Source organism: Lygodium microphyllum, chromosome 13, assembly GCF_053477565.2.
Source record: "Lygodium microphyllum isolate KBCC chromosome 13, Lygodium_microphyllum_v1.1.10, whole genome shotgun sequence".
Taxonomy (NCBI): Eukaryota; Viridiplantae; Streptophyta; class Polypodiopsida; order Schizaeales; family Lygodiaceae; genus Lygodium; species Lygodium microphyllum.
Window position 1 is genome coordinate 87,374,998 of NC_141147.1, and position 26,708 is coordinate 87,401,705.

The 26,708-nt window shown below is 40.5% G+C and overlaps 1 protein-coding gene across 2 annotated transcripts in view; it reads right to left on the minus strand.

Annotated features, from left to right (window-relative positions):
* Positions 1–2,340: 2,340 nt before the first annotated feature.
* Positions 2,341–26,708, minus strand: part of LOC148026868 (metal-independent phosphoserine phosphatase-like) — a 40,002-nt gene continuing 15,634 nt past the window's right edge. The window contains exons 4-6 of one of the 2 annotated variants that reach the window (XM_087691400.1): positions 25,666–25,797; positions 24,584–24,659; positions 2,341–2,784 (exon numbers count right to left, since the gene is read on the minus strand). In XM_087691400.1, the coding sequence (XP_087547526.1) occupies positions 2,570–2,784; positions 24,584–24,659; positions 25,666–25,797 (423 nt within the window). In that variant the 3' untranslated portion in view covers positions 2,341–2,569. Of the gene's footprint in view, positions 2,785–2,863; positions 4,107–24,583; positions 24,660–25,665; positions 25,798–26,708 lie in introns of those variants that run through there. The other variant, XM_087691401.1, reaches the window with a different exon arrangement.

The window sequence follows — 26,708 nt, forward strand, 5'->3', positions numbered from 1 at the left end:
GTTATTATCTAATTGTCATGGAACATGCAAACTAAGAACCTCTCACTTGCAATCTAGAATACTAACAATCGAGATGGCTCCAATTGTGGAGATCCCCTACACCTAAGTTTCCTCTTATACAATTTACATGTTATTTCTTATCAATCATTACAATCATGATAACACAAACCCTCCAATAGAAGCTTATACCAATGTCATAATTGATTGTAGTTGACATATGTATTGAGATAACATGTGGTGAAGTATGCAATCATCTTTGATATATGAGGAAGATCCATATAACATGTATGTATTGAGATAACATGTGGTGAAGTATGCAATCATCTTTGATACATGAGGAAGGTCCATATAACATGCATGTATTGAGATAACATGTGGTGAAGTATGCAATCATCTTTGATACATGAGGAAGACCCATATAACACTTGTTTCTACAATTACCAACCAATTACAAAGTTTCACATTTGCACACAACCATGGTGTTATTATCTAATTATTATGGAATATGCAAACTAGGAACCTCTTACTTGTTATCTAGAATACTAACAATCAAGATGGCTTCAATAGTAGAGGTTTCCTACACCTAAGTTCCCTCTTGTACAACTCTCCTATTATTACAATCATGATAACATGAACTAGCATCTATTCATTTATCAATTCAACCAATTTGCCAAAACAACTAAAAAGACCACTACAACTTTTGCATATTCAAAGTCCATCTTACCTTTGATTGTCCATTTTTATCCACCTTAATTTGTTGTTTCTTTTTAGGAGTTTTGTTAGGAACTTAAAGGGATATATTGCAAAGTAGTTGTTCTTACATTCTTGTGTAGCTTTGTCCATCTATTCGATGGTTTGCGTACATTAGCTAGAAAAAATACCTATCTATTTACACACTACAAATATTTGACAAGGTTGAGATTTCAAATTGATAAGGATTAACATGTCATAACCCGTAGTATGTAAACTTTGATCTCTTTCTAAGGCGAGGAAACCCCTTTTTATGTGTACTTTGCATAACAATTGCATTGGCACATAGGAGGAAACACATGGTAAAACAAATATGGAAACAATATAAGACCACCCATATCAATGAAAATGTCACAAACTCATTTGCATAATCAAACTAGAGAGTATATCCTAACATTTTTGAAATGACCAATCCTTCCATTTAAAGTAATCAAACAATGAATTAAATCAAGATCTAACCACTACACAATAAAAGCATAGTTTTGTAAAAGCAAAGTGCATAATTTTGTGCACACCAAGTATATGCTTGTAGCATATGTTTGACCCTAATCACACATTTTAAATGTATAGGAAGTCCATACTATTTGATCTCTTTGAATCGATCATGTATGGGCCTTATATACTGTAGAATAACTTAAAATTGGAATTTGCATCCGAAAGCTATACAAAAATATCACTTCTTCAATTGTGTTAGAACCAGCCCTTTGCACATGCAATGCAAATCCAACCATTGTAATACAAAGACATCCTTACAAGAAGACACAAATCAATGTCAAAAATAGTAAAGCCAAACACAAATTTAAGAAATATTGAAACACCCTTTGGATGCATTCTAATGAAATTCCATTTTGACCAATGACAAATATGAGAATATTTCATGTGTCCTAAATTAGAAAGATTCTAGAACACAAAATTGAAGGCACATACACATGAAAATGCGTAAGTTGTTTAAAAGGGTTGTAAGGACCAAATTGTATGTCTACGAATACTTACATGCCCAGAGATCACCAATGAGTGAAAAAGGGAGGCTTAATTCATTATTGACAGGCTTCACATGGACTTGTTCAACTACTTGTTCATATAATCTCTAGAGAAGTTTAGTTACCATTGTGTGAGCCCCTATTAAGCAAGTCCATTGAGTGACCCTCGGACTTTTGTTATGTATCCATAGTTAAAAGAGTGAATCTTCATGTTACCCACGTCTAAAGAGTAAATGTTGGTATTACCCATGGTTTTTCCACCACCATTAGCAGGCATCATCTCATGATTTTGATTTGTACCAACATGTATAAAATTTGAGCATATAACCCACATTTGGGCTTGGCACATCCTCCTCAGTCCAACAAACTACCAACTTCAACCCCCACAATGTCACTAGGGATTACAGTGTCAAGTTTATAAACTGACCTGGGACGTGTGTTCTTTGCTGATACTTATAGCCACTTGCGAAAGCCACAAGATCTGAGGATGTGCCAAGCCCAAGGACAATGTGGGGGGTGGTCCATTAAATACAAAAGTATCAGATAACATTATCACTGTGCTATATAACTAGGCTTAGTAAATTCTTCAAGAGGTATGTACCATGTTTGCAACAGCTGAATCTAAATGTAACAAGAGGCACAGACAGGTTTACCACAGCTCCATGAATCAGATGGTATGGTCAAACAACATCCCAACCCCTTCTGTTCTATTAAACGATCACCATTCAAATGATTTTCACAAGATGTTGCCATGTGCTTGAGAAATTAAAAGTGCCTTATTTGTAAACATGTGAAAGATCAAAAAAAAAATATTTTGCATCATGAATCAGATGTGATGGTCAAGCAACATCCTGTGCCCCATCTGTTCTAGCTGAACTATTACCTTTCAAATGAGTTACATCTCCCCAGATGTTTAAGCTCCAGCAATTTTGATCGTTAATCTTAAAAATATTTAATGATGTATTCAAAGCCCTGTGTGCTGGGGGAACACCCTTTGCATAATGGTGTAAAGCATATAAAACACCTCCATGCGTGACAACTATTACACGATCTCCTGTTGAACAAAATTTTGAGATTGATTACCATTCCCTCCGTCTCTCTCTCTTTGCATGCCCTCCCTCCCTCCCTCGCTCCCTCCGTTATTTTCAAGACTGCTAAGACACCCACTCTTTGTACTTTGCCAAAGATCGCATATATACTGGCCTGGCTTTGGGGACTCATCCTTCTAAAATCATTCATCGCAATCTGTGATGTCATATTGCTAACGAGTTCTTATTTGGAGACCCTGTAATGATAACTACCGTGTTGGACATACTTATGCATATTCATGAATGATTCCTTGGTATTAATGCTCTCACTCTCATTACCTTCTTCCTAACCTTGAATTTTTTATGGTCACTGGCGTACATGAAATGGAAAATAGGTACCTTGATTGAGCTCTAAACCTGCATATCGATTTATCTTGTCAATAAGTTGCAAAGAAAGTTTCACATTTTGGGTATCAACTCTTGAGGTTGTAAGGATCTATTAGATTGCCATTTTCCTCTCAATGGCTGATTAACGAGGGGAAGGGTTGAGACTAGGAGATCCTTGTACTCTTATCCTAAACATAGGGCTTACATGAATTTGGTTGACTAGATCATTGAATTGGCAAAATGGATTTAGAGGTGTCAATCAGTTGCTTGGTTCAAGATTCAAACTTACAATGGGGAAGAGGTCCAACATGAGCTTCAGCTTTACACGATCAAGTATCTCATTCTGCTGTTTGTTTCTTGCAGCAAAGAGTGATGTTTGGAGAAACCAATAGGGTTGAAATTTGACAACAAAATCCCAACCTTTTGAAGAGGCTTTAGCTCCAAGCATCACCAGGATGTGTTTTTCCAACTTTCAGATTAACATGTAATTAACTCCTAGCTCTTCGGGTGGGCAAGACATTGCATAAGTTATGCAAGATATGAATGTTTTTCTTGGAGCCCCTATTAAAATATATGCTCGAAGATTTGGCAATCAACGTTGACTTATCCTACTAAACTTGTGAAGACCTATATTCATACACATGAGACACATACACATGTACTTATGCACTTATGTACTCATCTAATGCCCCATAACATATTGAGTGTACACTTTGAGCAGAATATATATGAAAATATAAAATTTGCACATTTATTTTCCCTCTTCACCTTGCAATCTAGGTGCCTTTCAGCAATAAGATACCACTTAGTATATAACCATATTTCATAAGGGGTGATGTCTTTCATGAATTACAGCCAAATTTTTACATTTTGTACCTCATTTATAGCCAAATTTGTGAAATTTTGCACAAAAAAATTACATTGGCACCACATGGACAGGTCCATCAATGGCAAAAGTTTACTGTAAAGAAGCCAAAACCTATAGTTATTTAATATGCAAGTTTTACATGCACGCTGCAATAATCTCGGGTGTTATGAACCTTAGTACCAAAGTTTCAAATTAAAATATTTAATTCAGGCAGTGCCACAGTAGGGCCAAGTTTTGGGCCAGGACACTGGAATGTAACATTTGTAGACTAAAATATGTTTTTAATATAAAAATGTTAACAAAAAAGCTGAAAGAACATAAGTGAGTGTGCCGGTTTTGCGGTGAACTTGCCATTTTAAATGCAGTCACAGCATGAAAGCTAGTAGTTGTGCTGATCAGAGAGGATCGTGACTATTCTTTGAGTATCATGGACAATTTTCTCTCTCTTCTCTGCAATGTGCATGCAAGGACAAGCTGTTTTGCCATCTTTCCCAAGCATGGGCCAGAGTTGTGAACAATAGTGTGCACAACTGGACATTGTGTTGTGCTAGTAACAATTGAGGGCTGCTTTGGACAATATAGACTTGCTATCTAGGTTGCCTACAAGTGCTTCTTCCAGTTTTGTGCAGAAATTGCATGGTTTTATGGTAGATCTGGTCAGAATTGAAGCCTAAGAGTCGTGGTTGGTGAGAGCAGCTTGTGGCCAAGTGGTCAAGCAGTGCAAGAGTGATCTATGATGCAAATACTAAAGAATAAGTTGTTAGTTTGTCTTGGACTGCATGCATGTAATGTGCTTTTCTACTTTTGTGCAGAAATTGCATGCTTGCATGGCAGATCTGGTCAGAATTGAAAATTAAGAGTCATGGTTGACGAAAGCAACTTGTGGCCAGGTGATTAAGCAGTGCAAGGTTGATTAGTGAGAGCACATACTAAATTGGTTAGCGATTGCTCGTGGCAAAAATTATTGGTCTTACAGCAAATCAAGTTCTTTATATCCAGTTGGAACAATTCTCAGTACTATTCCCAGTTGATTGGCCAAGCTCTAGGGCAAATCTATTTTTTGGTCTCTAAACAGGAGCATTCTAGCTCCCCTATGTTAAGCACGCTAGTTGTTTTATTGTCAATTTCAGGATTAAGGCTAGTGTTTTGCAACTTAAGTTTGTGATTACTGACTAGCCTTTGGGTTTCTTAAGGCTACTTTCAAGGTTTGGTTGCCAAGACATCCCCAACTTTCTCAAAAGAAAAAAAGAGGGCCAGGGCAGTGCCACGCTGCAGGACATGTCTAAAGTCTAAAAGTCATTTCCAGCATTTCCAGACTGGCTGTCTGGCTAGACAAGCTGTGCAAGATGCCACATGGCAGCCACATTTATTGCATCTGATTATTTTACCTGTATTTTTCTTGCCTATTTATAGGCCGGCTGCCCCAGTCATCATTCACTTAGTTTTTAGGTGGAGAGAGAGATCAACTTGCGGAAATACATTCCATGCCCTGTGTGGTAGTGTACACATTTGCCTTCTCCATTTCAACATTCATCTACTACATATTTCTGCATTCTACTGTCTCTTTTTTCTCTCCCTCCTCTCTCGTGTTCATTTTCTTTCGGTCCGGTCGTACACTTCCACATTCACTACACTAACTTTCTTTTTTGGATTTTGCTAAAAATGCACTACAAACTGATTAGCACTTTAAAACAGCCCCAAAACATGTAAACTACGTTAAATAGTGTGCAATCCTAGAGAATTTCTATGTCCCATAAGCAAAACCCTAATTCGGGAGGATCCTTCTATATCTATAAATAAAGAAGCTGCCCACCATTCAGCCCATCCTTGTCTTACAAGTTTCAGCCATCAACCCTCTTCCACTAGTTGTCCGGTCCCCCAACAGCTGTTGCTACATGGTCTACAACTGTTGCCTAGCCTCCCACTGCTACCGGTGATCAACTACTATCATCTTCAAGTGGTTACATTGCTGCATTTACCAATTGCAGCCCTGGAGAATGCTACATTCTGGTTTCCAGCCTGTTCACTTCCATTTCCAACATTGAGCTGATTTGCGTATGCATCTACAACAAGTCGTTTTTGTGTTTTCAGCACTTTTGTTCATTGGCCTCTGCTCCAAGTGGTGGTTACTGTATGGACCACACATCGAAACCTCCCTCAGCTCACTCCCACAAGAGCCATTGGCTAGTGGACAACTCTATCCTTGAGCATTCTAGGCATTCTCTCATTCATTTACAGCATTGATTCATTCACTTCAAAGTTCTATTTCTTCTTTGTTTGTGTTTGTGTTTTTGCATTTTGCATTTGGCATTTAGGGTTTGTGTTTATTACCTTAGTGTCTTAAGTTATTGTGTTTCAGCCGTGTTTATACATTCTATGTTTTCTCTATGCAAACCCTGGCATATCTTCACATGGTATCAAAGCCGATGCTCTTTTAAAGAGTATTCTATGGCTCTCATGGAGAGCTTGGTTTTGTGCAAGATACACAAACAACATGTAACTAATTCACGATAGCTTAAACAACTCCATCTTCAAATCCCCTAATGATTTCTCCAGCTACTCCTTCAATGGAGGCCCTAAGGAGACATTATGGTCTTGATTTGAAAGACAATACTCCTACCAACCTTTCTTGTAGGGATCACTCATTGAGACCCAACTCTTCTTCGTCTTATACTCCTTCACAAGGTACATCTCAATTGGAGCACTCTACTGATGAGACTAATGACCTCTGTTGAAAATATGGGGTGGGTTGTGGGAGAGAGAGAGAGAGAGAGAGAGAGTGTGTGTGTGTGTGTGTGTGTGTGTGTGAACACAAGACAGTGAACAAGAGAGGACAATAGTTCCACACTCAAAAGATGCCTAGAAGTAATGACACAACTTATTAACTTAGTGGTGTCCACTCCACAAACTAAAACATTGGGCATTGCCAATAAATGACAAATTCTAACATGTAACTAATTCACAATAGCTCAAACAACTCCATCTTCAAATCCCCTAATGATTTCTCTAGCTACCCCTTCAATGGAGACCTTGAGAAGGCATTATGGTCTTGATTTGGAGGACAACACTCCTACCAACCTTTCTTGTAGCGATCACTCATTGAGACCCAACTCTTCTTTGTCTTATACTCCTAAACAAGGTACATCTCAGTTGGAGCACTCTATTGATGAGACCAATGACCTCTATTGAAAATATTGGAGGGGGGGGGGGAGAGAGAGAGAGAGAGAGAGAGAGAGAGAGAGAGAGAGAGAGAGAGGTGTGTGTGTGTGTGTGTGTGTGTGTGTGTGTGTGAACACAAGACAATGAGCAAGAGTGGACAGTAGTTCCACACTCAAAAGATGCCTAGAAGTAGTGACACAACTTATTAACTTAGTTGTGTCCACTCCACAAACTAAAACATTGGGCACTACCAATAAATGATAACTTCTAACACCCCCCTGCATTCCCAATGTGATGATGTACAAGGAGTGAATCAATCACCAAAAAATAGTAAATTCGAGGATTTTTTAAATTCTTCAAACATTTCACAAGATAGTGCAACATGCCTTGGTGAAAATATTTGCAACATTCTCCTGTGTGGGGATGTAGATCATGCTAATCTCCCCTCCATGTGATCTCTCTCTAACATAGTGCTAAATTATAATTTATCTCAATGTGTTTCGTACGAGTATGAAACACTGGATTTTGTGCTATTGCAATAGCACTCTAATTGTTAGAAAGGATAGAAGTGGGTCCCTCCAAATAAACATGAAGATTAGTCAATACACAAAGCAACCAAACACATTAAATTGTTGCTGTGAAAGCTGCCCTCTACTCAGCTTCACAAGATGAGGTAACCACGGTAGGCTACTTGCTTAGCCAAGAAACATATGATTGGCCTAGAAAGAAACAATGTCCACTAGTAGACTACCTTGTGTCATGATCATCAACCCAATCTAAATCACTATAAGCATACATTTGCCATTCTCCCCCCTTGGAAAATAGCAAACCATATGACTGTGTTCTTTGCAAATAGCAAAAAATGCGCTTAACAGCTCTACTCAATTGTGATACTACATATTGTATGTCAAGACAGGTGTTGCACAAATAGATGAGACAACCAATAACCTTGCTTAAAGCAGCAACATCTGATAGATCACTGCCATCATGCATTGAAAGCTTCAACCATGTTTCCATAGGTGTGATCATAGGTTTACAATCTTACAATTAAACCTTACTATCAACTTCTAAACATACTATGACAAAAACATAACAATACCATACTCATTTTGGGTAAATTGAATCCCCAAAAAATAGTGAATCGGCCCCATATCTCACAAATCAAAAGTAGACTACAATTCAGCCTTGAAATCTACAATTTTTCTCTCGTTTGGTCCAATGAGCAACATATGATCTACATAAAGAATGATGATGATAAAATCCCCCCCCCCCCCCTTTTGACATAGAGGTGATTTCAATTGGGCTGTTTTGGAACCCATGTGCAGTAAAAAAAGCATCTATCTTGGAGTTCCAAGCACGTGGAGCCTGTTTTAAGACATGCAAGGCTTTATTCAGCTTGCAAACCTTGTGCTCTTGGCCTTGCACAACAAAGCATGGAGGTTGTGCAACATATACATCCTCTTCCAAATCTCCATTCAAAAATGTTGTCTTTATATCCAATTGATGTGCATCCCAACTGAAATGTGCAACCATAACAATCACACATCTAATGATGGTCATCCTAGATGTAGGAGCAAATGTCTCCTCATAGTCAATTACCTTTTTCTGAGCACATCCCTTCACAACCAACCTTGCCTTGTATCTATCAATAAATCCATCAGATTTGCTTTTCAACTTGTATACCCAACATGTGCCAGTGGCCTTTTTACCAAAAGGCAAGTCAACAAGACTCCAAGTGTTATTATGCTCAATAGAGCACATCTCATCACTGATGGCTTGCAACCAATACAGATCCTATTGTGCATCCTCAAAACAGATAGGCTCACCTTTATCCAAAAGACTACTAGCAAAAGCATATGCTTCCTCATCATCAATAAGATAGTATGTATTAGCAAAATGTGCCCCTCTTGCATTTCTAGCATTGGAATGTGTGCGTTGAGACAAAGAAGCATCCATATGACTCTTAAAGTGTCTATAACAACCATCTAGGGACTGTTTTGGCTGCATGTATAGCAGCCCTTTCTTGCACAACCGCATTATCCATTGTCATATGAAAAACTAGACCAACTAGGGGCTGATTTTGGGCAAGTGGGCTAGGTTCAGCATGCTGTAATGCTCAAATATATCCAAAGAGTGTGATGTGGCTGGCATTTCAAATTCAGCATGCATATGTGCTGAATTTTCAGAGAATATGATAACTCTACTCACAAAAGCCTTACATGTGGAAGGGTTACATCCTAGACCCTTTGCTTTCCATGCATTTTACTGCCTTGTCATCAAGCTCTCCATGAAGCTCTTTGGGCACGTGTGTATATGCAACACAACCAAGAACACAAAAGTAATCCACACTAGGCTTCTTACTATACCATACCACACATGGTATAATGGTCTTCAATGCTTTTTGTAGAGCATGATTCAAAATGTGATGTGTACACATAAATGCCTTCAAGCCAAAATCTATGAGGCAGCCCTTTGCTCTTCAACATGCATCTAGTCTTTTGCATAAGAGGATTTAGACATGTACTCTCCCCCTCTATCTATGCAAAGAGTCTACACTTTCAAACTAGTTTCAATTTCCAATTTGGCAACCAAATGTTTGAAGTACATAAATATATCCGATTTGGCCTTCAAACCATACACCCAAGTGTACCTAGAGTAGTCATCAACAGCCTTGCCAAATGGCTGTCCCACATTAGCCTTGGGCTGATTTTTCACTTGTGCTGCAATAAAATGCATAAACTACAACCAAACACTTCCAATATGAAGTGCAAAATGTACATATACGAGTACCGAAATCCCAACAAGGGATTGATAATGCAATCATAAAACTGTCCCAGAACTGTCTCAAAGCAAAATCTGCCTTAAATGCTTTGTAAGTGCCAATATTGCTTGGAACAGCAATACACTACTAAACCCTGAAAATGCGTGCCCAAAAAATCAATTTCAGCAATTTAATGTTGTAAAGCCCCAAACTTCACAAATTTTTGTGCCCAATCTGTATCAACCAACAAATAAATATTGTACTTGCACCTATTTTGGTGCCTTGGGATGCATAAACCACAAAAGCCCTAAATTTCCTTAAAGAAATTTTGAGAATTTGAGGAAGTTTTATACTGACAGCCTTACAATTTGATGAAATGTCGCCTCGGGATGCAGATTGACTGCAACTAGCAACTTCACTGCACCTCGGATGCGTGCCAGACCCAATGATCACAATAGCCTCAATTTTCTCGTGGAAATTTCAAGAAATTTCAAAAATTGGACAAGTCAATTGAAAACCCCCAAATTTCTTGGCTCAGAGTGTGAGAAATTGAAAATTTCTTTGAAATGGGGATGAGACAAGCAAGATCACAAAATTTTCCAAAAAGACCCAAATTCTAAAATGAGGATTTCTGCACTTTTAGGATTTCTAAATATTTCTACACAGCTGAAAATGGCAGAGATGGGCTAGATGGACTAGAACTTGCACAAATGTTAAAAAACCCCTTGGGTTTCTATGTTTTTTTAAAGATCTACAGAAATGGTGGGCAAGGCTAAGAATATCATGACAAGGCTGAGAGAGGTTGCATGTGCAAGGCTGTGTGCAAGACAACATACGCGACTGTATGCAAGTGGAAAACAATAGCAGCTTCTCTTTCAAAACAACAACTCCTCCCTCCAAAACAATAGCTCCTCTTCCTTCGTCACCTGAGTGGACTCCACATAGGTGGGACTAGCTTAGCGCTAGTCAGAAGGAACCCACATGTCTAGCTCTAATACCAATTGTTGGAAATGGGGGGAGAGAGAGAGAGAGTGTGTGTGTGTGTGTGTGTGTGAACACAAGATGGTGAGCAAGAGTAAACAACAATCCCACACTCAAAAGATGCAAGTACTAGAATGATAGAATGAAAGTCCAATAGGTCTTAGACCTATCTCAACTAGAGGTAAACTAACTCTAGAAGTAGTGACACAACTTATTAACTTACTTGTGTCCACTCCACAAACTAAAACATTGGGCACTGCCCATAATTAACCAATTCTAACACTCTCAATTGAGGAAAGACTATCCATTCGAGACACAACCTAAAGTTCAAACTCTTCATAATCAAACCCAGCAGCAAGTTCGTACAATCCATTTTAATGTGAGTTTGGTTTTGTCTATAATGCTCCTTCAATTGTGCAAGAACCGACTATAAGTCACCATGGAGACCTTGATTGGTACCAATATGGTTTTTTAAAAAACTCTATGTTTAGAGATATTCCACAAGGTAATCATTCTCTCTGTTTCATTTAGTTAAGAGTTTGGTGCTTTCCATTCACCTTCACATTTTCCAACCTTCTTTGCCACATTCACTTCATATTTACATTTCTCTTCTTTTAATATAGATCCTTACTTTAGACCTACAATAGGTTATCCAGCCTTACCACACCTTATCTTTGATGCACATCAAGGTTTTAGACCATCACTAGACACTCAGAAGTATACCACTCTACACCCTAGTACATCATTGGCAAGACCTACCTTGGTGGTTGTGCCTTCATATTCTTGACTGACATAGGATCCATCTCCGAAGGTTGAGTTTCAAACGTGCCTATGACACTTAGTCAAGAATGGAGCCATCTCCCGAGATCGTGTTGTGAAGTATGGTCACGAGCTGAGATGAGAGTGCAAAGGAGGCAGAGAGTTTGGAGTAGCACAACACAATGGGTATACGGTACAACGACTAGTGTACCACATTTTAGGTTTTGAATATATATAAAGTACAAAGTGTAAGGGTATGTTTACAACCAAACACATTCGATCTATTTACATGGTGGACTACTATCCTCATGGTTTTTTCAACTAGCACAGAGCCATCTCCCGAGGTTGAGATTCATACTTGCCTACACCACTTGATCAACATTGATTCAGGTGCATCTAATCATATGATCAGCCATGTTGTATGGTTTGAAGAGATGCAGGATTTACAAAATCCAAAAAACCATCATCTCTATAGTCTTGGTAGGCTACTAGGCAGACAACATGCACCCAGTTAAAAATGCATTACAAACTGATTAGCTCTTTAAAACAACCCCAAAACATGTAAATTACCAAAAGTTTCATTAAATGTTGCATGGTCCTAGAGAGTTTCTATGTTCTATGAGCAAAACCCTAATTTGGGAGGATCCTTTTGTATTTATAAATAGACAAGCTGTCCACCATTCAGCCCATCCTTACCTCCCACTGCTGCCAATGATCAGCTATTATCATTCTTCAAGCGGTTACATAGTTGCATTTACCAATACTAGCCCCAAAGACTACTGTGTTTTGGTTTCCGACCTGCTACCCTTCCATTTCCAGCATTGGGCTGATTTGCATTTGCATCTACAACAAGTCGCTTTTGTGTTTTCAACACTTTTCTTCATCAGCCTCTACTCCAATTGGTGGTTATTGCACTTGAGATCTATCTCCAGTGGACGACACGCATTAACACCTCCCTCAACCCACTCCCATAAGAGCCACGGGCTAACACACAACTCTGCCCGTGAGCATTCTATACATTCTCTCATTCATTTTCAGCAATAATTCATGTACTTCAAAGTTCTCTTTCTTCTTTGTTTTTGCGTTTAGGATTTGTGTTTATTGCGTTACTGTCTGAGTTATTATGCTGCAGCTATGTTCGTACATTCTGTGTTTTCTCTATGCAAACCTTGACATATCTTCACAACATAGGGGGGCGTGGGGGGGCAAGTGTGGATGGGGATTTGTTGTGTTTGTGCCTAAGTTTGTGCTTGCTCAAGTGCAAACATTTCATCCTGATTTCAGTAATGTGTGTTTTAGATGTGTCAAGTATTTTCATTGCTTCATAGTTTACAGTTACCATTAGATATGGATCTGAAGGAACAACCACAAGTAAAGTGATCATATGCAAAGTAGGTAATCATTAAGAGAAAAGTGCAAATAGATTAAAAGTAGTCATATTTTGAGTGCATGTCTGGTTGCACTAAGTATACATTTAAACCTTAATTAGCTCATTTTAAACAGCCCCAAAACTCAAAATGCTACAAAGTTTCTATGTAATGTAAGCAAACCCATAAACTTTGGTTGGTTCCTCATCTATAATTAGGTGGATGCATAGCCACTGGTCATCTTTTTTGCAGATACCACCCTCTCTATTGTTTTCATTGTGTTATGACAATTCTATTGTTTTCATTGTGTTATTGTCATACACTTTGAGTTTATCTTCTTTCTTCGAGTGTTTCTTTACATTGTATCGGAGCTAGGTTCACTCTAAATGTACCCAAGCCTTGACCTGAAAGCTTGACATCAAAAAAAAGTGAGAATGCAAAAGTGTTAGAGATTAGTCATCCTCTAGACTAGCATTTCTCAAGTTACCATTGGTGCAGTCACTTCTCTCGGAGGTACTCTCGGAGAGCATTATTCATTATTCCTATAAGTCAATGGGCATTTTCAGCAAAAGACAATGTACAAGTAGTTTGTCAAGCAAGCAACAATGCCATGTAGCAGCTGGAGGACTGATCGCTGATTATGTTATTCATTTATGTTGTAGTCGGCAGTTTTTTTATCAAGTCGGCCAGTTTTTGCAGGCCGATTGCATTATTCCTACTATTTTGGCCCGGTTGGAAGCCTGCCCTCCTTACTTGTTTCCCAAGTGCTAGTGGGAAAGATACAGCTCAAGGAGATACATCTACGGCCCCTGTATATATGCCCTCTTTATATCAGCATTCATTGACTGCAGATTTCTACGTTCTTCTGTCTCATTTTTCTCTCCCTTTCTCTCGTTGGCAGCCTACCCTCCTTACTCATTTCCAGGTGCTGGTAAGAGAGATACAGCTTAAGGAGATATGTTTACAACCCTTCTATATCTGCCCTCTTCACTTAAGCATTCATCGACTACAAATTTCTGCGTTCTTCTATCTCTTTTCTCTCTCCCTTTCTCTCACGTTCATTTTCTTTCAGTCTTGTCCATACACTTCCACATTCGCTGCACTTTGACAAGAAAGGATGATGTTGCCATCCACTTCATCATCAAAGCAATGTCCATGACAACTTATGTCAAGAACTAGATAGGAGTGGTGCTCCCAACTATCTCCTACCGAGGCTAGGACAAACAAAGGTATGACAAAGTACTACGGTCAGTACAAGACATATGAGATCACCCAACATGAATATGAGATTATTATTATGCATTGGACCAAGAAAGTCTTTGAAGAGAACTATGGCAAACTCCTTTTGAATATGTGTACACATAGGAGGAACTTGCAAGACCATTGGAGCATCACATTGGGCCATATCCCCCGATTGGAGGACACACCGAATACATACAACTCTATAGTTCAACTCCATCTCAATGGGTGAAAAGTAAACAAGTTTTTTGCTACTCCTTCCATTGCTCCTTCTATATTGCATGATACTAGGTCTATATTGCATGATACTAGGTAAGTCATCAAAAAGGTCCTTATTAGTACATAGACTCCAAAACAGATGATTGAAATAAAAAAATCAATTATATCTTCTCTAGCTCTTGCTACTTCTAGTCAATTGGACCATCTAGATATGTTCCAATGCCTCAACCTATAGTTGGTCAAGGGTCATGGGTTCCATTACCTCCTCCTTTGGGCTCTATTCGTGTCTTCCCACAATACACATCTTATGCAACACCTCAAAGTTTGCATTCCACCTCAGCCTCAACCAAGAATGCATTCATTGGTAAGACTCATTTTAACGGGTCTAACTACACTACTTGGTCTAATATCATGAGACATGTCTTAGATTCACAGAGCTTAAGGGACCTTGTTCAAGGGCTAGAACCCTAATCACCCCCTCATTGCGCTCCTCCAAAGGTTGTCCACTCTTGGAAAACAAGGAATGCTTCAGCCATTGTGAAGTTGATGCAAGGTCTATTACCTAAAATTCACTCATAACTACAATACTTTGACCTAGCATCTAAGCAGTGGAAACACTTTACTGACCATCATGTGGCTCAGGATAAGACCCATTTTCTCCATCTTGATGATGGACTTTCATCCTCATGTCCACCTCATCTCTTTAGAGACATCCGAGATTGAGAGGTTGGTCCACGTACGCGAGTTACTCATAGATGAGGCTACTACAAAGGCCCATCGGATACGATCTTGTGGCCATACAGCCATTTGGATTGTGGACAATAGAGCTGCATATCACGTGACCACGGCGGTAACATATTCCTCTCTCACAATCCTATAGGTGGGAATATTTGATGCAATAAAAAATCCTTTGCTAAGATTCACAAAAAGTTTGATCATAACAAAGGCCCAAATCTTGTTGTGTTCCACAATATTTATAATATCCCCCAACTTGGGGTGAATCTTTCATCCATCCATCAACTTTTTTGTCTGGGGAGAGTAGTTTTCTTTACAACAATCAAAGTTGAGGTTCTTGATGCCAAAAATGGTTTGGTGATTGCACATAGCAAGGTATAGCATAATGGCCTAAATGATATCATAGTTTCTATCCCAGCTGACAAGCTAAGGGCTCTAAATTCCATAGAGTTCATGATCTAGTTGCTACTAGGAATCCTACAAATGAGAAGCATCTTTGGCACTTCCGCTTAGGACACCTTACATATGTTGTCTATATGAGTTGTCACACCATTAGATGGTTGAGGGCCTTCCATGCCTAAAACTATTCAAAGATATAAAGGGTGCCCTCTAGGAAAACAACATCGCACATGATGCCCTATAAACCACACATAGAGCCAAGGGACCTATTTGGCTGATTTATGTTCACCTTAGTGGCTGATATCCACTGCAACTTTCAATGGCATGTAATAACTTCTTCCTATTGGTGGATGATTACTTGAGATATATGTGGGTGTACTTCCTAAAGGATAAATCTAAAGGCTTCTCATATTTCTCTACATGGGTGCAATGAGTGCAAAATCTGATAGGTGCCCATATTGGGACACTAAGAGGTAATTATGGTGGTGCGTTGGTCTCCCACGAGAGCATGGTATTCAGTGCTAGCTCACCTCTACCAAATCCCCCTCTCTAAACGAAGTCATAGAGGATAGGAATTGGGTTGTGATGCACATGGCTCGCTTATGTTGATCGTAACAAAGCTCCCTGAGTGCCTATGGTCTAAGGCTATTAACACTTCCATGTATATCCTCAACTAGTACCCAACTGTGGTGCTCCCTCATAAGACCCTCTTCGAGACTTTGCACAACTTTCTGTCAAAGTGCAGCAGTGCGGAAGCGTGGGACCAAGACTAAGAGAGTAGGGTGAACACGAAGAGGAGAGAGAGAGAGAGAGAAAGAGACAAAATAACATGAAGATCTACTGTATAAAGTATGCTGAATACAAAGGAATGCAGATATGTACACAGGTGCAGTCCGTATGTCTATGTATCTCAACCTCGACAATGTCACCCTGCTGGACACCTCGAAGTCTGCTGCAATCTGCCCGATCTGTGTCCTGAAATCTACTACTGCAAAAATGAAAGTGTGTTGGTGGCAGGCTATTTATAGCCTGAAGAAAAAAGTTAAAAAAACTGTCAGGTCGGCTACATTAAATGCTGTCGACTGTGTTGAAATCTGGCCGATTGGACTGCACAGTCCAACTAGACTGCCACGTGGCAGTCTGACTCAACCTGTGGTGTCTGGCTGCTGATATGGCACTACTGACATGGCACTGACAAATGGAAACACTGCTTCGCACAACAAACCACTCTCGAATGACTGCCTGGCTGGAAAATTGCATATATACATAGCCTAACTGAGAAAAATGCATGTCCAAGGGATGACAATCTGTAACACCCCCTCTCAAATCTTGGATGAGGCATAAGGCCGAGGATCTAGAATGTCAGCGAAGTAGAGCCTAGGGAAGCGCCTTCATAAACAGATCTGCAAGATTGTCCTCGACCTTATAGTACTCCACATTTATGGTCCCATCCAAAAGCTTCTCCTTGATGCAGTGGTACTTGATCTCTATGTGCTTCGTCCGGGCATGGAATACAAAATTATGTGCCAAGGCAATGCAACTCTCATTGTCACACCACAATATAGTAGGACGAGTCTGGGGGCAGCCAAGCTCCTCCAACAATCTCCGAAGCCACACAATCTCACATGTGGTAGAAGATACGGCCCGATACTCCGCCTCAGTCGAAGATAGGGCTACCATGGGCTGCTTCTTGCTACTCCAAAAGATAACACCTGCACCCAAGGTAAAACAATAGCCTGTAGTAGACCGCCTATGGTCCACATTGCCAACCCAATCCGAATCACTCCAACCTGCAAGGACAAGTTCGGAAGCACCTGTACCTGCTGGATAGTAAATCCCTAGGTCGGAGGTCCCCCTCAGCAACTGTAGTATCCTCTGGGCAGCCTACCAATACACTTGTTGAGGTGCACTCATGAACCCAGCCAAGAGACCTACAACAAAACATAGATCAACCCGTGTGTTGAGGAGCCAAATCAACGATCCAATCAACTGATGGTAGCGGGCAGTTTGTTGAGAGATGAAAATCCCCCTTTGAGTCTGATAAATCTTGTAGCCCAAAAAGAAATGGAGAAGTCTTAAATATGTCATCTCGAACTTCTGATGTAAGGCTGTCTTCATCTCTTCGACCTTCTGAGCATGGTCACCTGTAACAATCAAGTCATCAACACACAAAACAAACAACACACGACCACCCTCGGAAGTGTGCACATAAAGCTGCAGATTTGACTCTAGAGAGCTGATATCCCAACTTTGCTTGGAGAAACGAGTCAATCTTCTTGTTTCAAGCACACGGAGTCTGCTTCAGGCCATACAAGGCCGCCTTCAACCTGTAAACCTTCCCATCTAAGGAACCAAAGCCAAGAGGCTGCTCTACATAGATCTCCTTCTTCAAATCACCATTCAAGAACGCTGACTTCACATCCAACTGAAAGACAAGCCATCCCTATCTATAAAACAATATATGTACTTGTATAGACAAGAGAATCAAAATAACATTGACCACTTATCCTTGTTAAATCAAACTTTTTATACGTTCAAATATTGTGTTGGCATCGTGCTTGTTAGCTTGGAGCTCATGTCACTCGATGAAGCAATTGTGCTTCAAATTGCTCTTGGCTACCTTCATAGCTTGCAACTTTTTGTTCTATATTTTCTAAATCAAAGAATATAGCAAAAGCAATTTTCAGCCATTGTGTAACAACTAATTATGTACCACACTTAATGGAGTCCAAAACCTCATTCCTATCTTCAACTTTTGGAAGTACTAGAGTTTAAACATGTATTTGGAGACTATCAAAAGATGAAGGGTAAAGATACATGTAGAGGCTAACATTAGTGTGTGCTTTATTTAGAATTGTGCATGTAATTACAAGCAATCTGTAGAGATGGATTGGAGTTGGATATGGATATAGATCATCCTTACCCTTGTTGTGCCTAGATTAATACACTCCCATTAGCTCCTACATTCACAAAGTGTCTATGTGATAAGGAGCTTACCAATCGTAGAGTATTGTGAATATGGTAGCACTATGTGCTCTTACTTAATGCTTTTATATATATTACATCTAAATGACCTTGTTTCTAACTAAATTTGGTGAGTCTTCACCCCCACAATTAAGGGTTTCATACATATTAAGTGACATTATTTCTAGCTAATTTTGGTGTGTCTTCACCCAGGATTCATAAACAAGCATGATAAAAACCAACTGGCACTAATAAGCTATGACCAGCTAGGGCAAGAACGGCACGGATCGTCGCCATACGAGCAATGGGGGCAAAAGTATCATGGAAATCAATACCTGGACGCTAAGCAAAACCCCTAGCAACAAGGCGAGCCTTGTGCTTGTCCAAAGAGCCATCACTATGGTACTTGGTCTTGAAGACCCATTTGACACCAATCACCTTCTTATGAGAGGGACAAGGCACAAGGTACCAAGTGCCATTCCGCTCGATAGCCTCCAACTCGGCTTCCATCGCTTTCCACCAATGATCAGACTGTAAAGCCTCCTTCACGGAGGTAGACTCGCTATCCTGTATAACAAGGGACATCAAACATTAGTTAGACCAAACAAGCCCCATAGAATGTGCCCGCTGCCTCCGTGACCTCCACGGACCATCCTGCGGTTACCACTCCTCAGAGACCCCCTCGATCCCTAAATCTCGGAGCGTGTCACATGCCCAACAAGGAGGAGACTGGATCTTGCCTTGATGCTCTCCATCTGCTGAAGTTTCTGGAAGGTCCACTAACAGCGAAGGGCCGATCGGTGAATCCCATGGCTGAGAACTAGGCTCCTCATCCAAAAAAGAGTCCTCAAGAGACATAGGCTCGAGAGAAACAATTGCTAGGGCCTAGCTATCACCGAGATCTCCAAGAACAGGGTGGTCCTCAATCCCCTCTGGGCCTGGAACCTCCACGAACCGAATGTTACAACTCCTATAGACATCCCGCTTAACAGGATCATACAATCGGTAGGTAGCCTTGAGACTGCGAGCTATAGCCCACAAACACCTATCTTTTGGAAGCCGCTTCAAATTTATCACCCTATGTCTTCAAGATGTGAACATAGGCATCACACCCAAAAACCCTGAAATAAGAAACATCTAACTTAGACCCAAAGTACGCCTCATGGGGAGTCACATCAACAACAACAGAAGGAGGCGAACAATCAAGGATGTGAACTGCAGTAGCCAGAGCCTCAGCCCATAGACATTGAGGTGTCTCACGATCCTCCATCATGGTACGGGCCATCTCGATCACACTGCAATTTTTCCGCTCCAAGATGCCATTCTCCTGAGAGGTGTTTGCATTAGCAAACTCCTGGTCAATACCATGATCTACACAAAAACAAGCAAACTCATTAGAAACAAATTCTCCACGCTCGAACAGAATTTGAGGGGTAAGAAGAAGAGAAGTCAAGACAGAAGAAGACAGCAACTTGTAGACTCCATTCTCCTCGTAACCTCAAGAAAGAACCTGTCTCGAACCTTAATCAAGAATCCGAAAAGAATCCACATCGAATTCGACCAAAAGGCCGAGGGCACAAATCTTGTGCATCGAGAGAAGATATACCCCAAAGCCGGCACATAAAGTGCCTCAGATGAACGGGCACCACCACGTCCATCTAGAATAAGATGCATATTGCCCCATCCCTGAATAGGAATAGACGAACTATCAACAATGAGAATCTGACCATGGAAAGGACACAAATGAGCAACACCTACTAAAGGAGTCATGTGCTAGGAGGCACCACTGTCAATAATCCACTCCCGAGTGAATGTGGCCATCGACGCATCATCAGAAGCCATCAGGGTCAAATCCTCAACCACCTCCAAATGAAGGAAAGCAGCTGATGAGGGAGCAATCACCACTCCGGAATCCTTTGAAGATTTTCTCCTCCTCCTTGTCGAGGCAATCCTTCTTCCACTGACCTCTTTTTCCACAAATGTAATAAGTAGATTCCTTATCTTTGTCGTCCTTAGATTTATCCTCCTTCTTTTGGTCCTTCCCCTTCTTTTGCGAGGAAGGACTAACCAAGGCCTCAAATTTCGAAGCATTGGTTCCTTTCAGTTGCTCCTCTTGGCCCAAGACCATAAGAACCAACTCTTCCCAGCGAAAAGTCTCAGAGCGCCCTGAAGCAATCAAGGCAGAATAAAAACCACTAAAGCGAGGCGGTAACTATGAAAGGAGGGTTGTCGCCATGTCTTCAAAAGTGATCACCTTCCCTACGTTTTAAACCTGCATCTAAAGCTACCTTAGCTTGTTGATATGCTCCCACATAGAAGATGACTTGTTGACACTCATGGTCCGCATCTGAACTTCCAAAGAGACTCACTTCATGACGGTCATTCGATTATACATCTGATCCAACTCTAGCCATATCTCCTAAGCCACCATCAAATACTCTATATGAGAGATAACAACTGTAGTATAGGAGAGAAATAAAAATAAGTGAATGCGAGCATTGAGTTTATCCCAATGTGCCTGAGACTTTGCCAACTCCACCTTCTCACTGGAAGAGAGTCTAGACTCATCGCGCAAAGAAGAACGATGGATAGCCTCTATAACAAGCTCTGCGAAATCATAGGACTCCAATATGGCAAGCATCATGACCTGCCACATGTGGTAGTTCTCACCATCAAGCTTTTGATCTGAAGGAAGAGCCGATAGGATGGGCATCTTCCGGTCCATGATCGCCTGAAACTCTGTCTTGGCCTCAAAAGACATCTTCACCTACAATGCCTGCACAAAACACAAAAACAACCACCTCTGACTGTGAAAATACAGCTTGCTAGGACTATGGTTCGCTCGTCCCGCTCCTTCACCCGCCAGAGGCGATGAAAAGGTAAAATCTGCACTTGAAGGCCAAAAACTCAGCCTTCTTCCTCTTGGAACAGCAGCAAACAAGAGCTACTTCACCAACTTTGATCCTTTCCCGCACGGCCACACTCGCTTTATGCACTTGAAGGCCAAAAACTTAGCTTTCTTCCTCTTGGAACAACAGCAAACAGCAGCTACTTCACCAACTTTGATCCTTTCCCGCACGCCCACGCTCACTTCAGCCTTGTTCCGACACGTAGCCCTCTCGCTCACCCTCGAATGTTGGAAACGTAGTCTTGTGTCATGCTAAAATCTCCTCTTCAAATGGATTCTTCACTCAGCCAGTCCGTCTTCACTACTCTAATACCATGTCAAAGTGCAGCGGTGCGGAAGCATGGGACCAAGACTGAGAGAGTAGGGTGAACACAAAGAGAAGAGAGAGAGAGAGAGAGAGAGAAAGAGACAAAAGAACATGAAGATCTGCTGTATAAAGTATGCTGAATACAAAGGAATGCAGATATGTACACAGGCGCAGTCCGTAAGTCTGCGTATCTCGACCTCGACAATGTCACCCTATTGGACACCACAAAGTTTGCTGCAATCTGCCCGATCTCTGCCCTGAAATCTGCAATTGCAAGAATGAAAGAGTGTGCTGATGGCAGGCTATTTATAGCCTGAAGAAAAAAGCAAAAAAAACTGTCAGGTCGACTGTGCTGAAATCTGGCCGACTGGACTGCCATGTGGCAGTCCAACTGCAACCTGCGTGTCTCGCTGCTGACATGGCACTAACAGATGGAAACACTGCTTTGCGCTCCGAACCACTCTCGAATGACTGCCTGGCTGGAATACTGCATATGTACACAGCCTAACTAAGAAAAATGCATGTCCAAGGGATGACAATCTCCAACACTTTCAACCTACCATTTCTCACCTTCAAGTTTTTGAGAGTAGTGCACATATACATGCTCTTGATGACAAGTCGGTAAGCTCGTGCCCAAAGCAAAGCTCTTGATTTTCATAGGCTACTTTTCTGAAGCTAAGGCAACCTACATTTCCTAAGGTCGTGCCATCTAAGCCTAGTCTTCTCCCTCATTCTAACCTACTCACAGAGTCTTTGAGTCCCAAGCCCCCCTTTAGGGACTTGTTACCTCATAGGTACCAAACTCTCTTTGTCCTTCCAACCTACATATACATCACTAAAACCACAACAAGAGCCATTACTAGCATCAACTCTAGGCTGAAATTTCTTTTTGCATTTCATCTTGGCAGGAAAAGTATACTCCTCACCACAAGAACATGAAGCAATGTTCTTCCGCATCTACTCCTCCAATAAGCATTCTAGTGACTCTTGAAAAGTGAGGCAGTTTTTCTTCAAAGAAAAGCAAATTCCATTAATGACACCTCAGAGAAAATCCTCCTAAAGCAGAAAAACAAAGTAGAAAGGCAGCCTTATATAGAGCAACTAAGCACATCATGAGTACAATGATTGCATGAATAACCAATCTAATGGCTATAGTGCCAAACCATATGAGAGGCTAGGTGAAAGAAGGTGCTAGAATCCCATGCGGGCATAGAATCATCTCTCCTCCTCCTAATCCTCTCAAAACCACCCTGTAACCTCTCCCATCTCCAATAGAGTATGGTTTATCTCTATCCAATCCCATAAAGTGTATGCAATGAATGGCAATAACTTGTAGTCCAATTGGGCATCTTCTAGCGACCCAAGCTGTTGCCCTTGAAGTCGCAACCATAGTCTCTATTGTGTTGTGAAAGACCATCCTGAGGGCTCTTCTCCACACATCTTGAGCTCTAGAAAAATCCCATACATAGTGCCTCTCTACCTCTCCACATCTTGCACATGGCCTTGCCATAATCAAGCCATGTACCAACCGCCAAACTCCTATGAGCTACTAGCCATAGGAAGAGAGAAATCTTCCTATGCCTAAAGCTCTCATCTAGCCTTCTCCAAATGTCTAGTAATTTATGATCTCCTATTTGTAACACTAAGGAGTGATTGTTGACTCTAATCTGATCTTGCTCTTTTAGATCCCCTTCCCCAAAGTAGTGTTGCAGGTAGCTAGTATCTACTAAAGAAAGCCACATTTCATGGCTGTCAAGGACTGGGTCTCTTCAAACCTGTTGTCTTAAATCCCACAATAGGTCATTGTAGGTCCTCCTCTAATAGGCTATGTATCTCCATCCATCAATCCAGCAAGCAATTGGGTCCAGGTCAATGTACCATTTTCTCTCACAGTATGACACTACTTTGAACCTTTGTCTAGAGAAGCTTGTGAACTTTGCATGATCCAAATCTTCCATTTGAAGCCACACTATCATTCAAAATTGCCTCACTTAACCTCACGTAGGAGGAACATCTTACTTCAGGTCAAGTGAGGTCATTTTCATTGCCTCTCATTGATACATTGAGTGACATATGAAAAGAAAGTTATGATTTTCACCTAGAAGCTCTAACATAGCTCAATTCTTTTCTACTTTGATTGCCCGGGACTCTGCAATGATGGCTCTACCTCGTAAGTAGATTGCCCATTTTCCTTGCTTCTTTGCTTCATGTAATTTGGCTAAAGCATGATTCCCAATCCTGAGATGTGTGGTGTGAGCTCATCCACTATCCATGGTTTAGTGCCTTGTAATGACCAGATCTCTTCCATCACATTAATATTTTCTTGCATAGTTGTGTATCTCAAGACTAGTTGCTTTCCTTTTATCACAATATAAGGATCTCCAATATCGATGAATGAGATAGCTTGACATACTTGCCTATGTATAATTTCCCCTTCTAGAATGTAAACATCATTCTCTATCTCCTCTTCCTCCAAGACTTCAACCTTATCCCACCCTTGTGCTAGGCCTCCTCTGATGTTGTTGGCATGTTGGCCAAACAGCCTATTGTGCATCTGATTATTCTTTAACTCTTTTGAGGGAAGGAGAGAGCTTGTGTTGGGCTTTAATAGAGCAGATGTACATAAGTTGCAATCGCTATTTAGTTGGCCCGAATTAAGTCTACAACTGTATCTTTTACCTAAACAAGTACAAATCTCAAGCTAAAATACAAACGTACAAAACTCAACAATTTTGACTCTAAAAGAGCAAAATTATAAAGGTATGAAAGTACCAAGGTGCTTTTGTGCAATGTTCTCCAATGCCGCCTTAGAGCGTTGAAACAACTCATTATAGCTCTCACCACCACCCTACAAACCAATATCCAATGCATTAGTGAAATACAAAAATAGCACAAACATCATTGGGGCACTTAACCCGATGTGTTTTTACAAAACTATTCTTATACTAAACAAAGAAAAGGAAAATTCTAAGCAATGTCCTTGGAACTATAAAATAACGCCCAAATAGTTGTAAACAAAAAAGCTCTATGTTTTCCCTTGAGCATGTTATAATGTTAGCTCATTTGGGACATGAGTGAGTATCGTTTTCTAATTTTTCACTTACCAATATCCTTTAAGTTTCACAAGTGATAAACTCAGCTGTTGATTGGTGCAAATACATCAGCCAGTGTGCCAGACCTCTCCCGACTTGAACAGGGAAAGTAAGTTTTGCATAAAATATGTTCAGCTCCATTTTATGTGCTCCAAGAGCAAAAAATAAATGTTCAAGTTTCACTTCAGCTCATACTTTCAAAACTCAAGGAGAAAAAGTAAAAGCTCAAGTTTCACGTATATTATGCTCTCACCAGTAGCATTATACATTTGCTACAGTATAATGGTTCTTAAAAGTTTGTACCCCTCTGACAGTTTCTAATTTTCTTGGGAGATAAACACTATGGTCCAAAGCACACACCGGACTGACAACACAGACTAATGATTAGCTTCTGAGAGTTTTTCCAACGATGGAATTGCAGAGCACTTTGCATTATTTTAGCCCAATGAAAATCGTGTTGATTTGCTTCATCAGTGCCATACACAACAGTTTTAGAACCAATATCATGCAAAACCCATTTGTACTGGTGAAGCAGTCAGATACTACGTAAGAGGTTTTGGTAAAGAGCAGGCTGTGATTTTAACTAGCAATTGCTCTTACAGCGTTTTTTAAAATTATATCAAAGCAGCATATTTTCAACAGTCAATAACTGCTGAATATGAAAGAAATAACACCTGCTTCTTTTGTAAAAGATAACCAAGGAGAGAACAAAACTAAGAGTGCAACAACAGTCATTGTTCAGGTCAATGTTTGGACACATACGGGGATTCGAGCTCCAGCTTCTTTAGAGCAAAAAACTTGATAAGCCTCTGGCTCCAGCTCACGTGCTTCTTTTCTTGAAAGACCTTCAAGCTTACCAAGGTTGCGCTCTCGTAATTCTGGAATTAGCACAACCTGTCCATCACTATAACAAAGTCAGCACCACCAAACTGATTGCAGCCAGTCAAGACGTTAACATGGCCCATCACACTTGTATCCAAACTTCAACAAACAGGAAGTTTAACAATGGCCTTCTTCAAGTTCAATCTGATTAACTTCTAGATATACTTGCAATATGTGCATGAACAGAACATTCATGCTTACACAATCATAACTTCACCAGAAAGAAGAACATCCTATAAACTACACCCAATACAAGAACAATCAAGAAATTGGATTTTCCTCACTTTAGACTATAACCCACAGGGTTCCAGATATGTGTTACCAGGCTTTCCACCTGAATGCAGTAAGACAAATCAACAAAATAAAATGTCCTGATTCTAGTTGCTGCCCAAACATGTTGAATTGTGAAATCCTCACACGACCAGTTTTTAGTTCATCACTCAATCACTGCCCTGTTAGAGAACACTGATCAAGGTGGCACAGAAACATTTCAGCCAAATTTCTAGTCCCAATAAATGGGAGAATGTGAAGGTTCACACTGTGACCATAAAATGATCCCAGTTGATACAGTATGGGAAGGCCTAGAGATGAGCATGTCAGGATGAGCCAAGCACCAGTGTGCTACATTCTTCCCATACTTCTTTATGCCGTCTTCCAAAGACAATAGTGGCAATTATGGGATAACCTTAAACCTTCTTGCTTGCATCAATACTCATACCCAATGCACACACGGCATATTGTAGAGGTAATTTATGCAGACAACAACGAAAAAATTTCAATGTCATGCATATTGTTCATCAAAATTGACAGCTTGGAAAACTAGCCGCCACATTCACTGAAATAGCCTAGGGATTCATAGTTTTAACATCTACATGACACCCAATTCGCAAGATGCATAATTAAGCCTCAGAGCATTATGCTAC